The sequence below is a fragment of the Camelina sativa genome, chromosome 8, assembly GCF_000633955.1.
Source record: "Camelina sativa cultivar DH55 chromosome 8, Cs, whole genome shotgun sequence".
Classification (NCBI taxonomy): Eukaryota; Viridiplantae; Streptophyta; class Magnoliopsida; order Brassicales; family Brassicaceae; genus Camelina; species Camelina sativa.
In genome coordinates, this window is record NC_025692.1 from 3,049,691 (window position 1) to 3,063,404 (window position 13,714).

Below are 13,714 nucleotides of genomic sequence, written 5' to 3' on the forward strand. Positions count from 1 at the left end.
GTGAACAAAAAAAAAAAAAGGATACGCAACTTAAAATAAAACGCATTGTATAGTTGGAGTGGGTGAATAACATCACATCAGAAATAAAATTCATCACACCATTTGAAATGTTTCATTTGATAATTATTACCTCAATCATTTTGGAATTGAAATTTGCGCTCGAGTCTTCAGTGACGTTCTCCCACTTTGTTTTCTTGTCTCTTTGGATTCTCTCTCTCTCTCTCTCTCTCTCTCTCTTGATCTCTTCTGCTTAAGGGAGTTAAACTTTCTAGACCAAAATGCATATTAACTACTCTCAAGTTAGCAATAAACCAGACAAGATTATAAAGTTGAAAATATATATATAACGTAAATCAAAACTCTGACTAATTAATCTCATGGGGGCAAAGTTGTGATTGTGTTATGTATTTAACTTTGCATGGCGAAATGTTGTTATCTTAGTTGGTCTTTCATATATACATATATATGGCTTTGATACAAAACCTAAATGCATCTCAATAACTTTTTTACAAAAAAATCTATAAAAATAACTAAATAAACACAATTAGAATTAGGCATTGCAATGACAAGTGGGTTATTTGAAAAATATAAACCTTTCTGCAGGGAATAGTAATAAAATAATAACATAATCATAATTAACTATATTTTGATTAGGACTGACGATAGTTGTAAAAATTGGCAGTGATAGTGGAGGAAGACCTTAATGAAATGTACAGGTACCTCAGCATATATTTTTTTTTTGGCAAATTGGATAGAATCATTTAAAGGTACGAACGAAAATAACCAAAGTATAAAATGGGTCTATAATTATAATTTTTCATAAAAAACAAAAGGTGTATAATTATAAAAATTATCGTAAAAGGTGTGATGATATACAATAGACTTCGCTTTGGTGATTGGCTTATCCTTAATCCACCAATCAGCTGTACCATCATGACATCATCCATATTTCTTAAATAAAAAAAAACAGTGTAATCACAAATTATTATGTTGATGATCTTTGGAGTTTACTTAACGAAAGAAGATCAATATATGGAACGTATAATTCTCATTAGAAGGGAGCATAACTAGATACTAAAAAATACATACTAATTATATTAGAATACACAGTTACGGAAATTATATTTCTTATAACAAAAATGAAGATCCAAGGGAATTATTTGGTAAAGAACTGAAAATTCAAGGTAGGCCAATATCAGGTGGTAGTGTCATTGATGGGACCAAAACAATGAAACGTTCAAAAACACTTTTCTAGTTTTATGATCGAGTGAAAAAATATTACTAAAAGAATATCAGAAAAGGAAACACTAAGGAAAAGCAAATTGGAAAAAAAGTTAGAAAATGATATAAAAAGAAAAAAGAAAACTTGAGGCTGTGGTCTGTGGAAGAAGAACAAACCGTGCAAAGGACATGAGACTGAAATAAAGAAGAAATAGACTTTGTCTGAATTAATGATATGACTTGATGGTGTGTATTCGCCTTTCGTTTGACCAACACAGTCGCACTCTATTTTGCATCAACATGCAATTTTAAGTCATTCTGTCAAAAGAAAGGTTAAGTCACTCAAATTCAGTAGGTGTTGTGAATTTCACATTATAAAATCACTTTCAATTCATCAGAAGAAAATCTTTGAAATCAACTGAACGAAGTAAATGAATATTAGGTCTAGTATTTTAAAACTATACATATGTGGTTTCCTTAAATAGTAAGTTATTGCATCAGTAAAAAAACCGAAATTAATTGTTGAAAAAATTGAAAAAACAAGCTCCATTACTGTATAACTTTCAAGCAACACCCAAAAAGTCTACCTAAAGAAGGCCAATATCAATTTGCACAATTCTTTTTATATTAGAATTGCCTTTTTACAAATGGATTATAATAAACCCATGCATGCCTAAGTTTTTTTTTTATAAATATATTTTTAAAGAAGGACGTTTTAATATTAGAATATAATGGCAAGAAAGAAGAGGGGACCAAATAAGATTTCTTCAATTATTAATTAAATGGTTTACTAAAATATATCCATTGCGTACATTAAGTCAGGAAATTTTAAGAGAAAACACAAAAACGAGTTCCTAAAATTTAACAATTTTACAAAGAATTTAATCAAATATGCAAAGTGGTTGTGGAGTCATCAGCGCCTCAAATGTATTATAGCCTATTGGCCTTTGCCGTAGCCTTTGTAATGAACATCATAAAACGACAAGTTAAGCCGCCTAACATATCTTGCTTTCCTTATGCAAGTAAGAAGTTTGTTTGGTTTGATTTCTGTTAGTGCTGGTATTTGACCATATTTTTCTATGTATAATAAAAGACGAGTTGGATGTAATAATTAAGGTTTTGTTATTTTGTATCAACATGATCTTCTTTATACAACTTGATTAAATATGACTGAATACATACCACTTGGAACGACCGAACGAAAATATAAAGAAAAATTGATCATGTAAATTTGATCAGAATTCCGAGTCTTTTTATATCTTGTGGTTAAAGGATGAATCGTGTTTTCTCAAAAAAAAAGAAGGATGAATCGTCTAAAATTGAATCATCAGAGTTCCAGTCTTTTTGATTGCATTTATGAATGATCACTGTAATAATTTTAAATGTCAAGAATATTCAGCTATATATATCTCTTTAAGATTAGTATATGATTTCATGTGAACAATTTCGGAATGATCCCCTTTATAATAAAATGGAAGTACACAATATTGTTTTGTAGACTATATAATTTTAATAAGTTGGTTACAAATAGGTCATAGATTAATTGGTTATAGATTAATTGGTTATAGATTAATTGGTTACAAGTTAAATAGTGGGTGCAACTTTAAATTATCTCCAAAAATTATAAAGATATTATTCTAAAGAATCATTTGATATCATCTAACTTACCATATTAATTTCATTTATTAAATTATTCATCCATATTAAAATCTTTTGATATCTAACTCAACATATTAATTTGTTAATTATCATTACACTTCACCTCTCATTTTTATATATGAGTCTATTTTGTGAAACAAATAAATTTTCATATTATTTATTATAATTAAAAAAAATTTTATCTTCGGATATACCATAAGTTAAATTTTTAAAAACAAGTATAAATTGTTCAATCTATAAAATATTCAAACTTTAGTAATATTATTCTTTAAAAATAATATCTATTGAATTAAAAAATTTACTGATTAACGGATCAAAATTTGAATATTTAAATTTAATTTCATATTTTTTTGTTAAATTTTATAGTTTTATATAATATAATAAACTTTAAATAATTTATTTTGAAATATTTTTAAAATATTGAAACTTGATATAAAAGTTAGAAACTATAAACACTCTAAATTGATTTGTTATAACAATGTCAATAATATGTCACTATAATATGAAATAATTTCAAGAAACCAAGTATATTAAAACAAAAAGTATAACAATATATTAAATTACTCATAATATAATAACTCGTTTTTTTAAAACCAAATTTACAAAATTATGTATTATAATGACATTCAAGTCATGATGTAGAATATACATTGTTAAAATAACTTCACATACATAAACTAATACAACGTATTAAAATTTTATTTTAAAATACAAAATATACAAAATTTTGTATAAAATAAAATTTAACCAATGTTATAGCACGAATACTTATCTAGAATCATTAACAATATAAAACTTACAAAATATATATCTTTTTTCAAGCCATAATATGTAGTATATGATTTTATTGCATAATGTTTTATCCAAAAAAACTTTTTAAAATAATCACATAAATTATATTATATTTTATATAAAAATTATAATATAAATAAAATGAATTTCAATCTGTGCTATAGCACGGGTCTTAATCTAGTTGGTTAATTAAGAGACCATGCACAATCAAGGATTTATGCTGGGTTTCACATAATGTATGTTGAAACTTCAGCATGCCATGTTTGTGTGTGAGCATGGACCCAACATAATGTAAAAATTATATACGTTTGTCAATAATTTTTTTTTTACAACATTAATAAGTCTTTAATTTAATTACATATGTATTATCTTATAGAGGACATCACATTTTTAATATTTTAGCTAGGACCTCTACACATCTACGCAGAAATTAAAACAATACAATAATTGATTAATGAAGAGAAGCAAATCTTAAAGCTCCAAGAGATAAGCTTTCAGAAATTGGCGAGTAAGTTTTGTGTAGATGTTAGTATCACATAAAGAATATATATACTTTATAAATTGACTTATTTGGCATCATCCCAACTTTATGTATTGGCTAACAAAAGCATTGTTTCCAAACTAAAATAATTTTGAAACCCCACAACTAGAAACTACAAACTTTCTCTCTGATGTAAGCACATAACATTGATCGAAAGCTTGATTTTATCCACAACATGTATGTATGGTATCCAAGTCCTCATGTGTCATTACCATCATATATAATGTATGGGCATGCATGATATATAGATACAACTTTCAGTTCAATCATGCATTAACATCATGATCAGGTAATTGAGTATGTAATTAACATGTATGTGCATCATTTAGATACCACTAAATGACCATGGCGCCCTCTCCTAGCTAGACTCACCTGCACCGGACACAAGATGACAACATTAATTTGGTTATATATATTAAACTAACTATATGATGATATGTAGCACCTCCATGTTGTTCATCATATATATATGGACGTTCATATATAATATAGCTTATGCAAATATACTACTCCATGCATGCAAGTCATGGTTATTATACGAGGCGTGTATGATGTATCATGCGTTCCCTTGTCTCATACTCTCATTAATGGTACAAACAAATTAATATTAGTCGTCGTAGATTTATGTAGCAACCTGTAATTAAACTAAAAAACAAAGTAAAATTAACTTCGATATGTAATCTCAATAATTGTTAAAAATAAAAGGCATGCCCATGGCCGGTGTCTTGGATCGACATAATCTAAATAATTTTTTCAAAAGCAAAGCCCTCTCTTAAGCATGTGTCACGAAAGCCAACAATTTGCAAAAAAAGGTGTGGTCCACTTGTATGCCTTTCTCAGCTGTATAAACACTCCTTCTCATCCAATCTCCACCATTAACTCAACCTCGCTAGGCTCTAAAGAAAGAGAAATTGACCATGCAGCCAAATTATGATAGCTTAAGTCTTACCAACATGCAACAACAAGACTACATCCACTTAAACAACTACTACAACAACTTAACCCCTTCAACCAATAACAATCTCAATCTGCTCCAATACCCTCAGATTCAAGAACTAAACCTACAATCTCCGGCAAGCAACAACTCCACGACTTCCGACGACGCAACTGAAGGGATATTCGTCATCAACGAGAGAAAGCAAAGACGTATGGTATCTAACAGAGAGTCAGCAAGAAGGTCAAGAATGAGAAAGCAAAGACACTTAGACGAGCTTCTCTCACAGGTTGCTTGGCTGCGAAGCAAGAACCACCAGCTTTTAGAAAAGCTAAACCAAGTCTCGGACAGCAATGATCATGTTATTCAAGAGAACTTGAATCTTAAAGAGGAAAACTCGGAGCTTCGTCAAGGGATCACATCCATGAAGAAGCTTGGAGGAGACATCCATGAAAAACAATATTCTTCTTCCATGGATGAAGACTTCTCTTCAACTACAGAAGATCCAAGAACTCATCATCATCCATCATGAGTCGACGTCGGTTTGATCAAGAAGAACATTACTTTTTAAAGTTAATTCATGCCTCTAAATATTCTATCTATTTCTTCCTTTGGTATCACTTTTTAACGGGTTTAACTACGTTACCAAAGTTTGGGGTTTAATTGTGTGATATTTGTCAGATTTCTTCTATTTCTGCTTTATTAATGTTATAAACAGAAAAGAAGATGATGGATATTTTGTTCTTCCATGTGAAGATGATGATGATAATATTAAAATTTTCTAATATAATCTTAAAGCTGGTAAACAAGGGATTATAAATAAATTTTTGAAAAGAAGAATATATATATATATATATATATATATATATATAGAGAAATAAAAAGAAGACAAACAAAACAACTACCACCGACCCTGCTCACCCAATTGATCAGTAGCCAACTTTTACTATATATATATTTGAATAAATATTATACCATTCAAAAGGGTCGTCTTGAATTGTGATAATGCTGCATTCTTCGTGAAGATATATATAGTTCGAGATCGGAGGGCCTTTCTAAAATTGTTTTGGTCTGACATAGATATTATAAGATATATGAAATCAAGCTTATCTCTGTTGATTATTTGTAAATAATGAGATTATCATTTGTTAAAGACGACGACACTTGAGATGATTGATTACTAGTGTTTAGCGCGTAAAGAATAATTGGGCCTTATATATATTGATCATAGGCCTAGCCCATTAGTATTTGACAATACGAGAAACGAACTCATACCATTGTTAGAATCTGGGGTTTTCTGCTAAAATCATCTCAACTCTTCGAATTCAAAATTCTGGGATTAATTTGGATTTAGTTGGACGAAAGAAAAAAAAAAAAAAGTGAAATTCAAATATTGAGTTTCGATGGATGGAATCATCAAATTTCGCATTTTTTTTTTTCTTTCTTTTCCCTCAAATTTATCCAAAGTAATCCCAAATCTATATCTATTGTGACGGAATGAAAAAAGAGTAAGTTGCTTTAATCCAAAATCTAGCCACTTTTGTATGAATGTTAGTTAGGGTTTATATTTTTGATAAGTGTTTTGTTTGTTTGATTCCGTTTTTTTTGTATAAATGTTAGAAAGACTAGAGTTGATCATCATCATAGGTTCAATGGGGGTTTAAGGTGTGTGTTCAAAGACATAGCTTTTGTTTGTTGTTCTATATAACTTGGCCTTTTTAATTCATTAGTGGTTCAAAGATAAAAAAAAAAAAAGTGTCTTTGTTTGGTTTTCTTTGCCAATCTGTGGAGTTCGATTAAGTTTATTGTAAATTTGTAATGGTCGTTAGGGCAAGTTATATCAACTTATGCAGACTTTTTCCTACTTTCAGATTAAGGAGAATGTTTTTTGTTTTGTTTTTTTGTCTTTAATCAAAAAAAAGTTAAAAAGAGTGAGAATCTATGGAAGCACAGGGCAAGGGACCATGTAAAGCTTGTGATTGTAAGTTTTGGGGGTTGTTTTCAAGTTTTCATGGATGTGAGTAACGATCTAAACTATCTTTAAATTTTTGGTAAAGCGCAGAAAAGTGCAGCGTCCTTTTATCACTTTATGCACTTTTCACATCAGGTATCGAATCCATCACTCTTGACATTAACATTTAAGTATGCCTATACACTTGGTTGTTGTTTCTTCTTAAAGTTCTTGAAATAGAGCACACAAATGGCTTGATGGCTTCTATAACTAGGAACCGGGTACGACTAAGTTTAGTAAGAAGTAGAATACACTGCTCAGTAGACTTTTTGCTTACTATCATCTGATTTCTTCTAAAAGTTATGTTAAGGCAAGGTAATTCCGGTCTCAGATCTTTGTCTGATAACATATGTGTAAAGCCAAATCTTTTGATAGCAAATGATTATTGTATGGTACATGAAGACCTCAGCAGTTTAATCATGGAATTTTGAACTGTAGATAAGTTAAGCTCTATGGCCCTTTCCAGATGGCAAAAAAAAGAATCCTTTGTTACAGTGTCACTTCTTGTTTACTTTGCGTTGTCATTTGTCATTCTTTTTTCAGCATATACATTGGAATGTGAGCTTTTTTATTCTAAAAGATAACAGCAAGAAAGAGATTTCATGAAGTAAGTATATATGTTTATGCGAATGGTCCATACCCATAGGCATTTACGTATTCTTAGTATTTGTTAGTGATATATACTAGAAAGCACGCGGGAATGCTGAAATCACCTCCAATCCCAATCAAGAAAAACAATATGCTTCGATGGAATTATTCACAATAGCATGGTTCACTCAGGGATTCTGATTTTCTGTTAATGTACTCCAATTTTTCTGAGAGCCATACTGAAAAAGTGAACACTTTTCTGTCAGTCTGTGTTATCAATTTGAACCTTCTTCTTTTCAGGGAAGCGTGAAAATGTCCTGGGATGGTACTCTCTTAGCTTGCACATGTTCATGTTGCTGGGAAGTTATTGGCTTTGAACCCTGGCTTCCCTCTTAGCAAGGTGAAATCTACGTTTACACTTCTTGATGATGCATATGTCACAGATGGGGATTTGTATTAAATAGACAGATTTTTTATTTAAATAATGCAGAGAAAGAGGAATTACTATAGTAATAATTAGCCAAAACTACAGACCCATTTGCATAATAGTGGTGATAAGGAAAATATGCATCCCAGAGCCAGAGGAGTGTGATTTGAGCTTCTGTCTCTATCGTAGTTCTATATTTTAAGTCAAGCTAGCTGCTTTGTGACCTTAATGCGACTTTTGACATTGTCAGTTCAGGCAATTGAAATTTAGTTCTGTATGTAAAGTAGCAATTGGTCTTCCAGTGTTGTGTGTTATTAGAGTATTCAGTCTCACTACTATTTTTGTTTTTGTGTAATTTCCATAAAGTAAAGGGTATTTGGTGGTGATGTTTTCACCAAACCTAACAGAATCTCAATCTAAAAGTAATTTACAGCGTGCAATCTAGTAGTCTTTACTTTTGCCATAAGAGTATCAGAATGAAGGAACAACGCCATATCCTGTGTCGTACATTAGCATTATGTTGAACTCGTGGTCCTCGTCTTCGATTTCTCTCCTCTTTGCGAACCGGCCATTGACCCATAGTCTTCTCTCTGCATATGCCTTCCTTGAAGCATACCTTATCGTCTTCTCAAATTTCCTTGTCTTCCTCTTCTCTCTGTATCTCAGGACTCTGGCTTCTCTATCCATTGGACTGAGTTGGGTTATCATCTGACTTGGAGGGTCAGGTAGTTGGTCTACTGTTGCTTTGGGCGTTCTTGGATGTGAAGCTGTTTTGACACGCGGTGTTGACTCCGGCACAACACCAGTTTCCATGGATGAAATGTATGCCTAATGACAGAAACAAAGACATTCTCAATCCCCCTGGTAAGAGTACTAAAGAGAGTCGATGCTTAAGGAAGCATATTTGGTTTTTATTATAGACTTCTGGTGAAATTTCTTTGTAGTTTATAGATCAACTGTCGGCAGTTTATTCGTAGGTTTGTTTGTCTGATGAAAGAAAGCACCCTGCTGCTTACTGTGAAGATGCTAAATTGAAGGGGTAACAAATATACAAAAAGCCTTACGTTATGGTTTAGGGAACCTTTGTTGCTGTAGTGACTTCCTGAGGAACCATTTGTGATATCGAATTGAAAATTCTGTCCCTTTTGGTGCAGGTGGCCCTTTGATTCTTCGAGTTGAAGTGGAACCACCCTATCTCCCCCGTAGCTTGTTTGTGGTACGCCGCAGTCTTGTTGCTGTTGATTGTATTGACTTGTGAATTGGTAGTCCATACTTGAGTTGTAATCCGCAAGGTCAAGATACGCATCACTAAACAAAAACCCATTGTTCTGGCTATTGTCATTATGATTGCCTTTATTTTTATTTGAGTTAGTGAACAACCACGACGGCACCTTCTTGGCATCCTCACCACCTTCTACACCTCTCTCTTGCTCCACAATTGGTAACTTATCTTGATCAGTCATTGTTGTCTCACTTTGGTGATGAGTGGACATGGAGCTGTAAGAGTTTCCGGAGATTGGCAGAATTGGAACTCGGTGATGGCGTCTAGCGAGTGGGTTTGCAGAATGAACCTCTGAATCACAAGCTGTGCAAAGAGATGCATCATCTGCCACACACAAAAAAGCAGCGGGAGCACGCTCACATGACTCGCAGACCCGAACACGTTTATGGCGGGAAGCAACGCGATTGGCAGAGTGAACTTGAGCATCACAGCTCGTGCACAAGTAGGCAGAGTCAGCATGGCAGTACACGGTGCAGGCGTTTGATCGGCATATGTCACAGGCTCGTGCCCTGTTGTTCTCTCCACTACCAGTGTTGTTACTCTCTTGTTTCAACATAATAACTCAGGTGTAGTAAGTTTGATGGTGTGAAAGATTGTATCTGAAAGAAGGGGCTAATAAAGCTTATATCTGTTGTGAGAGAATAAGCAGAGGGAGATCGAATCCTGAGTGCCTACACATGGCACAGAGTTAGTGGCTCTTATATATTATTGGATCATCTTGCGGCTATTTGAGCTTTTGGAAAGGCTTATGTGTAAAGTGTAAAGTTTAAAAGTGTAAAAGTGTAACATCTCCTCCTATACACTTCGTTGAGACCCGTTCACAAGTTGCTTAGGTTGTGCCACTTGCAATGCAGAGATTCTCAAGAGGAAGTGGTCCAAATAATGCCTTGGTGTTGCAGACACCTTGTTACTATTTTCCGTCTCACCTTTTACTATTTTCATATTCAATTTATTTAAAGTAAAGCTTCGTTTATCTCTTTGGCTTCATACAAATTTTGCGTAGTTGAATTTTCATCTTGAACCTTGTGATTACTGTCCAGGTATATCTCCGAGTAAGGCTTCGAGTCTCAGAGCCATCCCCAATTGTTACAGGTTTACTACCTATAGAAGGTTAGATAGACTCGCGAATATGGTAAGTTTTCGTTCAATTATCTATGGTTGCATCTGCATCATTTAGAAAGATTTGCAATTGAAACTTCCAAATGATTTTCTGATGAATAGTGTTTTAGTGTTTACTCTGGTTAATAAAGTAATGGCAATGCAAAGCGTATTGGAAAATGACATGGAAAACATAGAGACGGTGGATGTTCGAGGACCCAACTCGAATCTGCCAAGTAGTCTTGAGTCTAAAGATTAGGCATTTTAGTGTCCAACTGAGAAAAGGTTAATTATATCACATGCCCCTATGTTATGTAGAAATGTTCAGTTGATCACCATCATAGTTACAAAACATGACTCATGAGTGTTGTCACATCTCTGTTTGAGTTTACTATTTATTGTAGCTTTATTAGATCTCAACTTATAGCTTTAGGATCGCAGAGGAAGTCGTGAAGTTTTGAGCTACTCGTGTAAAGTACTTTTGCTTGTTAGTTTCTTGTTTAGCAAATGCAAGCTATTTGATGACCCATTCATGTGTTCAGCATTTGAGTTGCCTTGTTGGTGATATACACATAATATTTACTATGTGGAAGCTACAGGATATGATACTCTCTAGGTTTGAGGACTAGCTCCACTTACGCTTTTGAGTCCAGTGGATGTATGATACCCATTTTGTGGTCCAAAAAGAATGAGATTTGATGGACGCTCTAGAGGCCAAATTCATGTGGTTTCCTTCACTCTATATCTTCAGAGCTGAAAAGTGAGTTTTTTTTGTATAAAATGCTGGTCCTAGGATACACTTTTCGCATCTCTTCCTCTTTCATATTTGCTTAGACCGCAATTCTCTTCCCCATATGGGTAAATTTTAAACTTTGAAAAGGTTTTCGTTTTTTTTCCTTGGTAATTCGAATTTAACAATTCTTTTTGTTATTTACTGGTATGAGTAATGTAATGGCATGTAGAAATGGTTTCATGATCATTGAATTCTAAAGAAAAAAAGATTCTAGGTTCTTTACATAAGTAAGATCTTTAATCGTACCAAATTGGATAAGTTGAGGCATCTTTGGCGTTAGTGCTTTCATGATGAAAAATGCACTTGTAGTTCAAGAAAATAGTATTTCACTTATTATTGCTCTTTGAGAATCTGCAAGATTAAATTTCATCGTTGTTACTGTTCTGAACTTCTGTCACATGTATAGGCCTTCAGATAACATGAAACTTGCATCGATAACTTTTGGAGGAAAAGCATATTGCTTATTGTGGCTCAATTCTAGAGATCGAGGAAAGAAAAGTATATTGCTTATTAGTTTTCATTATTTATCAGTTTTCCGTGGTTGCTAAGTTTACTTCTTTCAGATTTACGGAAAGCCTATTTCCTTGCAAAGAATGAGAAGGGAACAAGAGTCGAGGGACCATATAAGGCTTGTAGCTTTACGTATTGTGCGGATTCTCCACTTCCATGGCTGTGAGAATCTGAGGAAAAGTGCAAAAAGTGCAGTGTGACCTTCAGCTAAAGGTAATCACCTTTGTGCACTTTCACTTGATATCTCGAATCCGTCACCAAATACTAACATTTTATTGGCTCTTAAATTCGTTTGTGGTTCAAGTGGTTGTCGTTGCATCTTAAAATTTCTTGACAAGAAATTTATTAGAAACTCTACTACAACTAGTTCAAGTTTCCGTGTTGATGATTTGCTAGTATAATATGCAACTGGCGATACCTTTGTTTTGCTTGCTAGGTTTATATGCATGTGGTGCAGTGCAACATGATCAAACCAGATCACTGACTACCTTTCCTGGTGGTCTGAGAACTTGCTGCAGTGAACACTTCTGGCTTCAGTGAATGAATGAGATCCGTTTATGTGGTCCAACAACAACATATTCTACAACACACTGGTGGGTAAATTCATGTAATATTACACTGACTCAGTTATGGCTAGTGGTAGATAAGTTGAACTCTATGGCCCTTTCCAGGTGGCAAAAAGTGAAGGCTTTACAGTGTCACCCTTTTCCGTTTGATGCCTCGTTATTCTTTAATGCGAGCATATAAAAGTGAGCTATTATTCTAAAAGATAGCAAAAGAAATAGATTTCTCAAACTGAATATCTTTGTTCATTTGGATGGTCCATAGGCATTGATATATTCTGCTACTACTTGGTTGTGAGTGATAGAATCTTTTTATCAGAGTGAACTACGTGGGCAATGGATATGGCACCAATGTTAATCAGGCAAAAGAATATGCGTCAACGTAATTATACCTAGTAGCTTAAAGCAATCTGACTCCAACTTTATCTGAGCACATTACCAAAAATGACTATTGACTGTGTGATTTTATCTATAGTTTGTTGAATTCTTAAGTTTTACATGTTTATTACACTAATCTCTGTAATCTACTTTGATTATGTGATCATGTTGAGTGAAAACCTTATTTCCTCAGGGGTGTATGAAAAATGTATTGGGGCGGCATAAGTGGAATCATTTATCTTCGACGTGTTCAAGTGATGTGGAAAATGTCACCAAGAAAGGAATCAGTAGTTACTTTGGTACCTGTGGTATCGTGTTAACTGTTCGTGGTACAACTTTCTCAGGTGAACCATATCTCTTTATAGCATCAAAATTTGAATTTAGACTGAAGAGCAGAGTTACATGTGGATGGTGGTAATATTTCATAAATAGGACGATTTCTACCAAATGGGAAAATTTTGTTGTAGCAACAGCAGCAAAATATGAATAATATCTAAATGATTCGTATTAGTTAGACAAAACTTTTGACGTATGTATGCATTACAGAGGTAATAACTAAGCATGCAATTTAGTTTTGTCATAGGAGGGCATTATAATGAAGGAACAATTCCATATCCGGTGTCGAACGTTAGCGTAGTGGAGAAAGCTTGGTCTGCCTCTGCATCGACTTCTTTCCTCTTTGCAAACCGGCCCTTGATCCGTGGTCTTTTCTCTGCGTACGCTTTCCTTGAAGCATATCGTATTGTCTTCTCAAATTTCCTCATCTTCTTCTTCTCTCTGTATCTCATAACTCTAGCCTGTCTCTCTATTGGACTGAGCATCTGAGCTGGAGGTTCAGGTATTTGGTCTGTTACCGCTTTGGGCGATATTGGGTGTGATACTGTTGCGTCACTCGTTGTTGACTCTGGCACAACTCC

General features: G+C 33.5%; 3 protein-coding genes and 2 long non-coding RNA genes across 11 annotated transcripts in view; 3 read left to right on the forward strand and 2 right to left on the reverse strand.

The window, feature by feature from the left end:
- LOC104705867 (basic leucine zipper 43-like) lies at window positions 4,996-5,937 on the forward strand. The gene has a single exon (XM_010421958.2). It carries the CDS (start codon window positions 5,131-5,133, stop codon window positions 5,677-5,679), a length of 549 nt encoding a protein of 182 aa, XP_010420260.1. The 5' UTR covers window positions 4,996-5,130; the 3' UTR covers window positions 5,680-5,937.
- On the forward strand, window positions 6,446-9,632 carry LOC104705869. 5 transcript variants are annotated; one of them, XR_754387.1, is made up of 6 exons: window positions 6,446-6,655; window positions 7,070-7,128; window positions 7,210-7,254; window positions 8,047-8,146; window positions 8,840-9,037; window positions 9,328-9,506. It is a non-coding gene; the product is annotated as an uncharacterized LOC104705869 (long non-coding RNA). The 5 variants fall into 5 exon arrangements; XR_754388.2 differs by having other exon boundaries at window positions 7,019-7,128; window positions 9,328-9,455; XR_754389.1 differs by lacking the exon at window positions 6,446-6,655 and adding an exon at window positions 9,546-9,632 and having other exon boundaries at window positions 6,673-7,128; window positions 9,328-9,389.
- On the reverse strand, window positions 8,241-10,060 carry LOC104705868 (zinc finger protein CONSTANS-like). Its single transcript, XM_010421960.1, has 2 exons — window positions 9,238-10,060; window positions 8,241-9,001 (listed from the first exon to the last, which is right to left on the reverse strand). The coding sequence occupies exons 1-2, from the start codon at window positions 10,009-10,011 to the stop codon at window positions 8,645-8,647; spliced, it is 1,131 nt and encodes a 376-aa protein (XP_010420262.1). The 5' UTR covers window positions 10,012-10,060; the 3' UTR covers window positions 8,241-8,644.
- Window positions 10,324-13,462, forward strand: LOC104705872. Of its 3 annotated transcripts, none has more exons than XR_754395.2 (6): window positions 10,324-10,413; window positions 10,496-11,313; window positions 11,753-12,069; window positions 12,293-12,449; window positions 12,991-13,141; window positions 13,370-13,462. It is a non-coding gene; the product is annotated as an uncharacterized LOC104705872 (long non-coding RNA). The 3 variants fall into 3 exon arrangements; XR_754393.2 differs by lacking the exon at window positions 10,324-10,413 and having other exon boundaries at window positions 10,500-10,587; window positions 11,153-11,313; XR_754394.2 differs by lacking the exon at window positions 10,324-10,413 and having other exon boundaries at window positions 10,502-10,587; window positions 11,147-11,313.
- The window catches only part of LOC104705871 (zinc finger protein CONSTANS-LIKE 1-like), a 2,820-nt gene continuing 2,312 nt past the window's right edge, over window positions 13,207-13,714 (reverse strand). Inside the window, exon 4 of the mRNA XM_019228283.1 lies at window positions 13,207-13,701. Within this exon, the coding sequence (XP_019083828.1) occupies window positions 13,388-13,701 (314 nt within the window). The 3' untranslated portion in view covers window positions 13,207-13,387. The remainder of the gene's footprint in view (window positions 13,702-13,714) is intronic.

Bases quoted from the DNA above. Each gene is read 5' to 3' on its own strand.
- LOC104705867 (XM_010421958.2), top strand. From the start codon at position 5,131: ATGCAGCCAAATTATGATAGCTTAAGTCTTACCAACATGCAACAACAA.
- LOC104705868 (XM_010421960.1), bottom strand. From the start codon at position 10,011: ATGTTGAAACAAGAGAGTAACAACACTGGTAGTGGAGAGAACAACAGG. The intron at 9,002-9,237 runs GTAAGGCTTTTT...TTCTGTCATTAG, and splicing joins AAGGTTCCCTAAACCATAAC to GCATACATTTCATCCATGGA.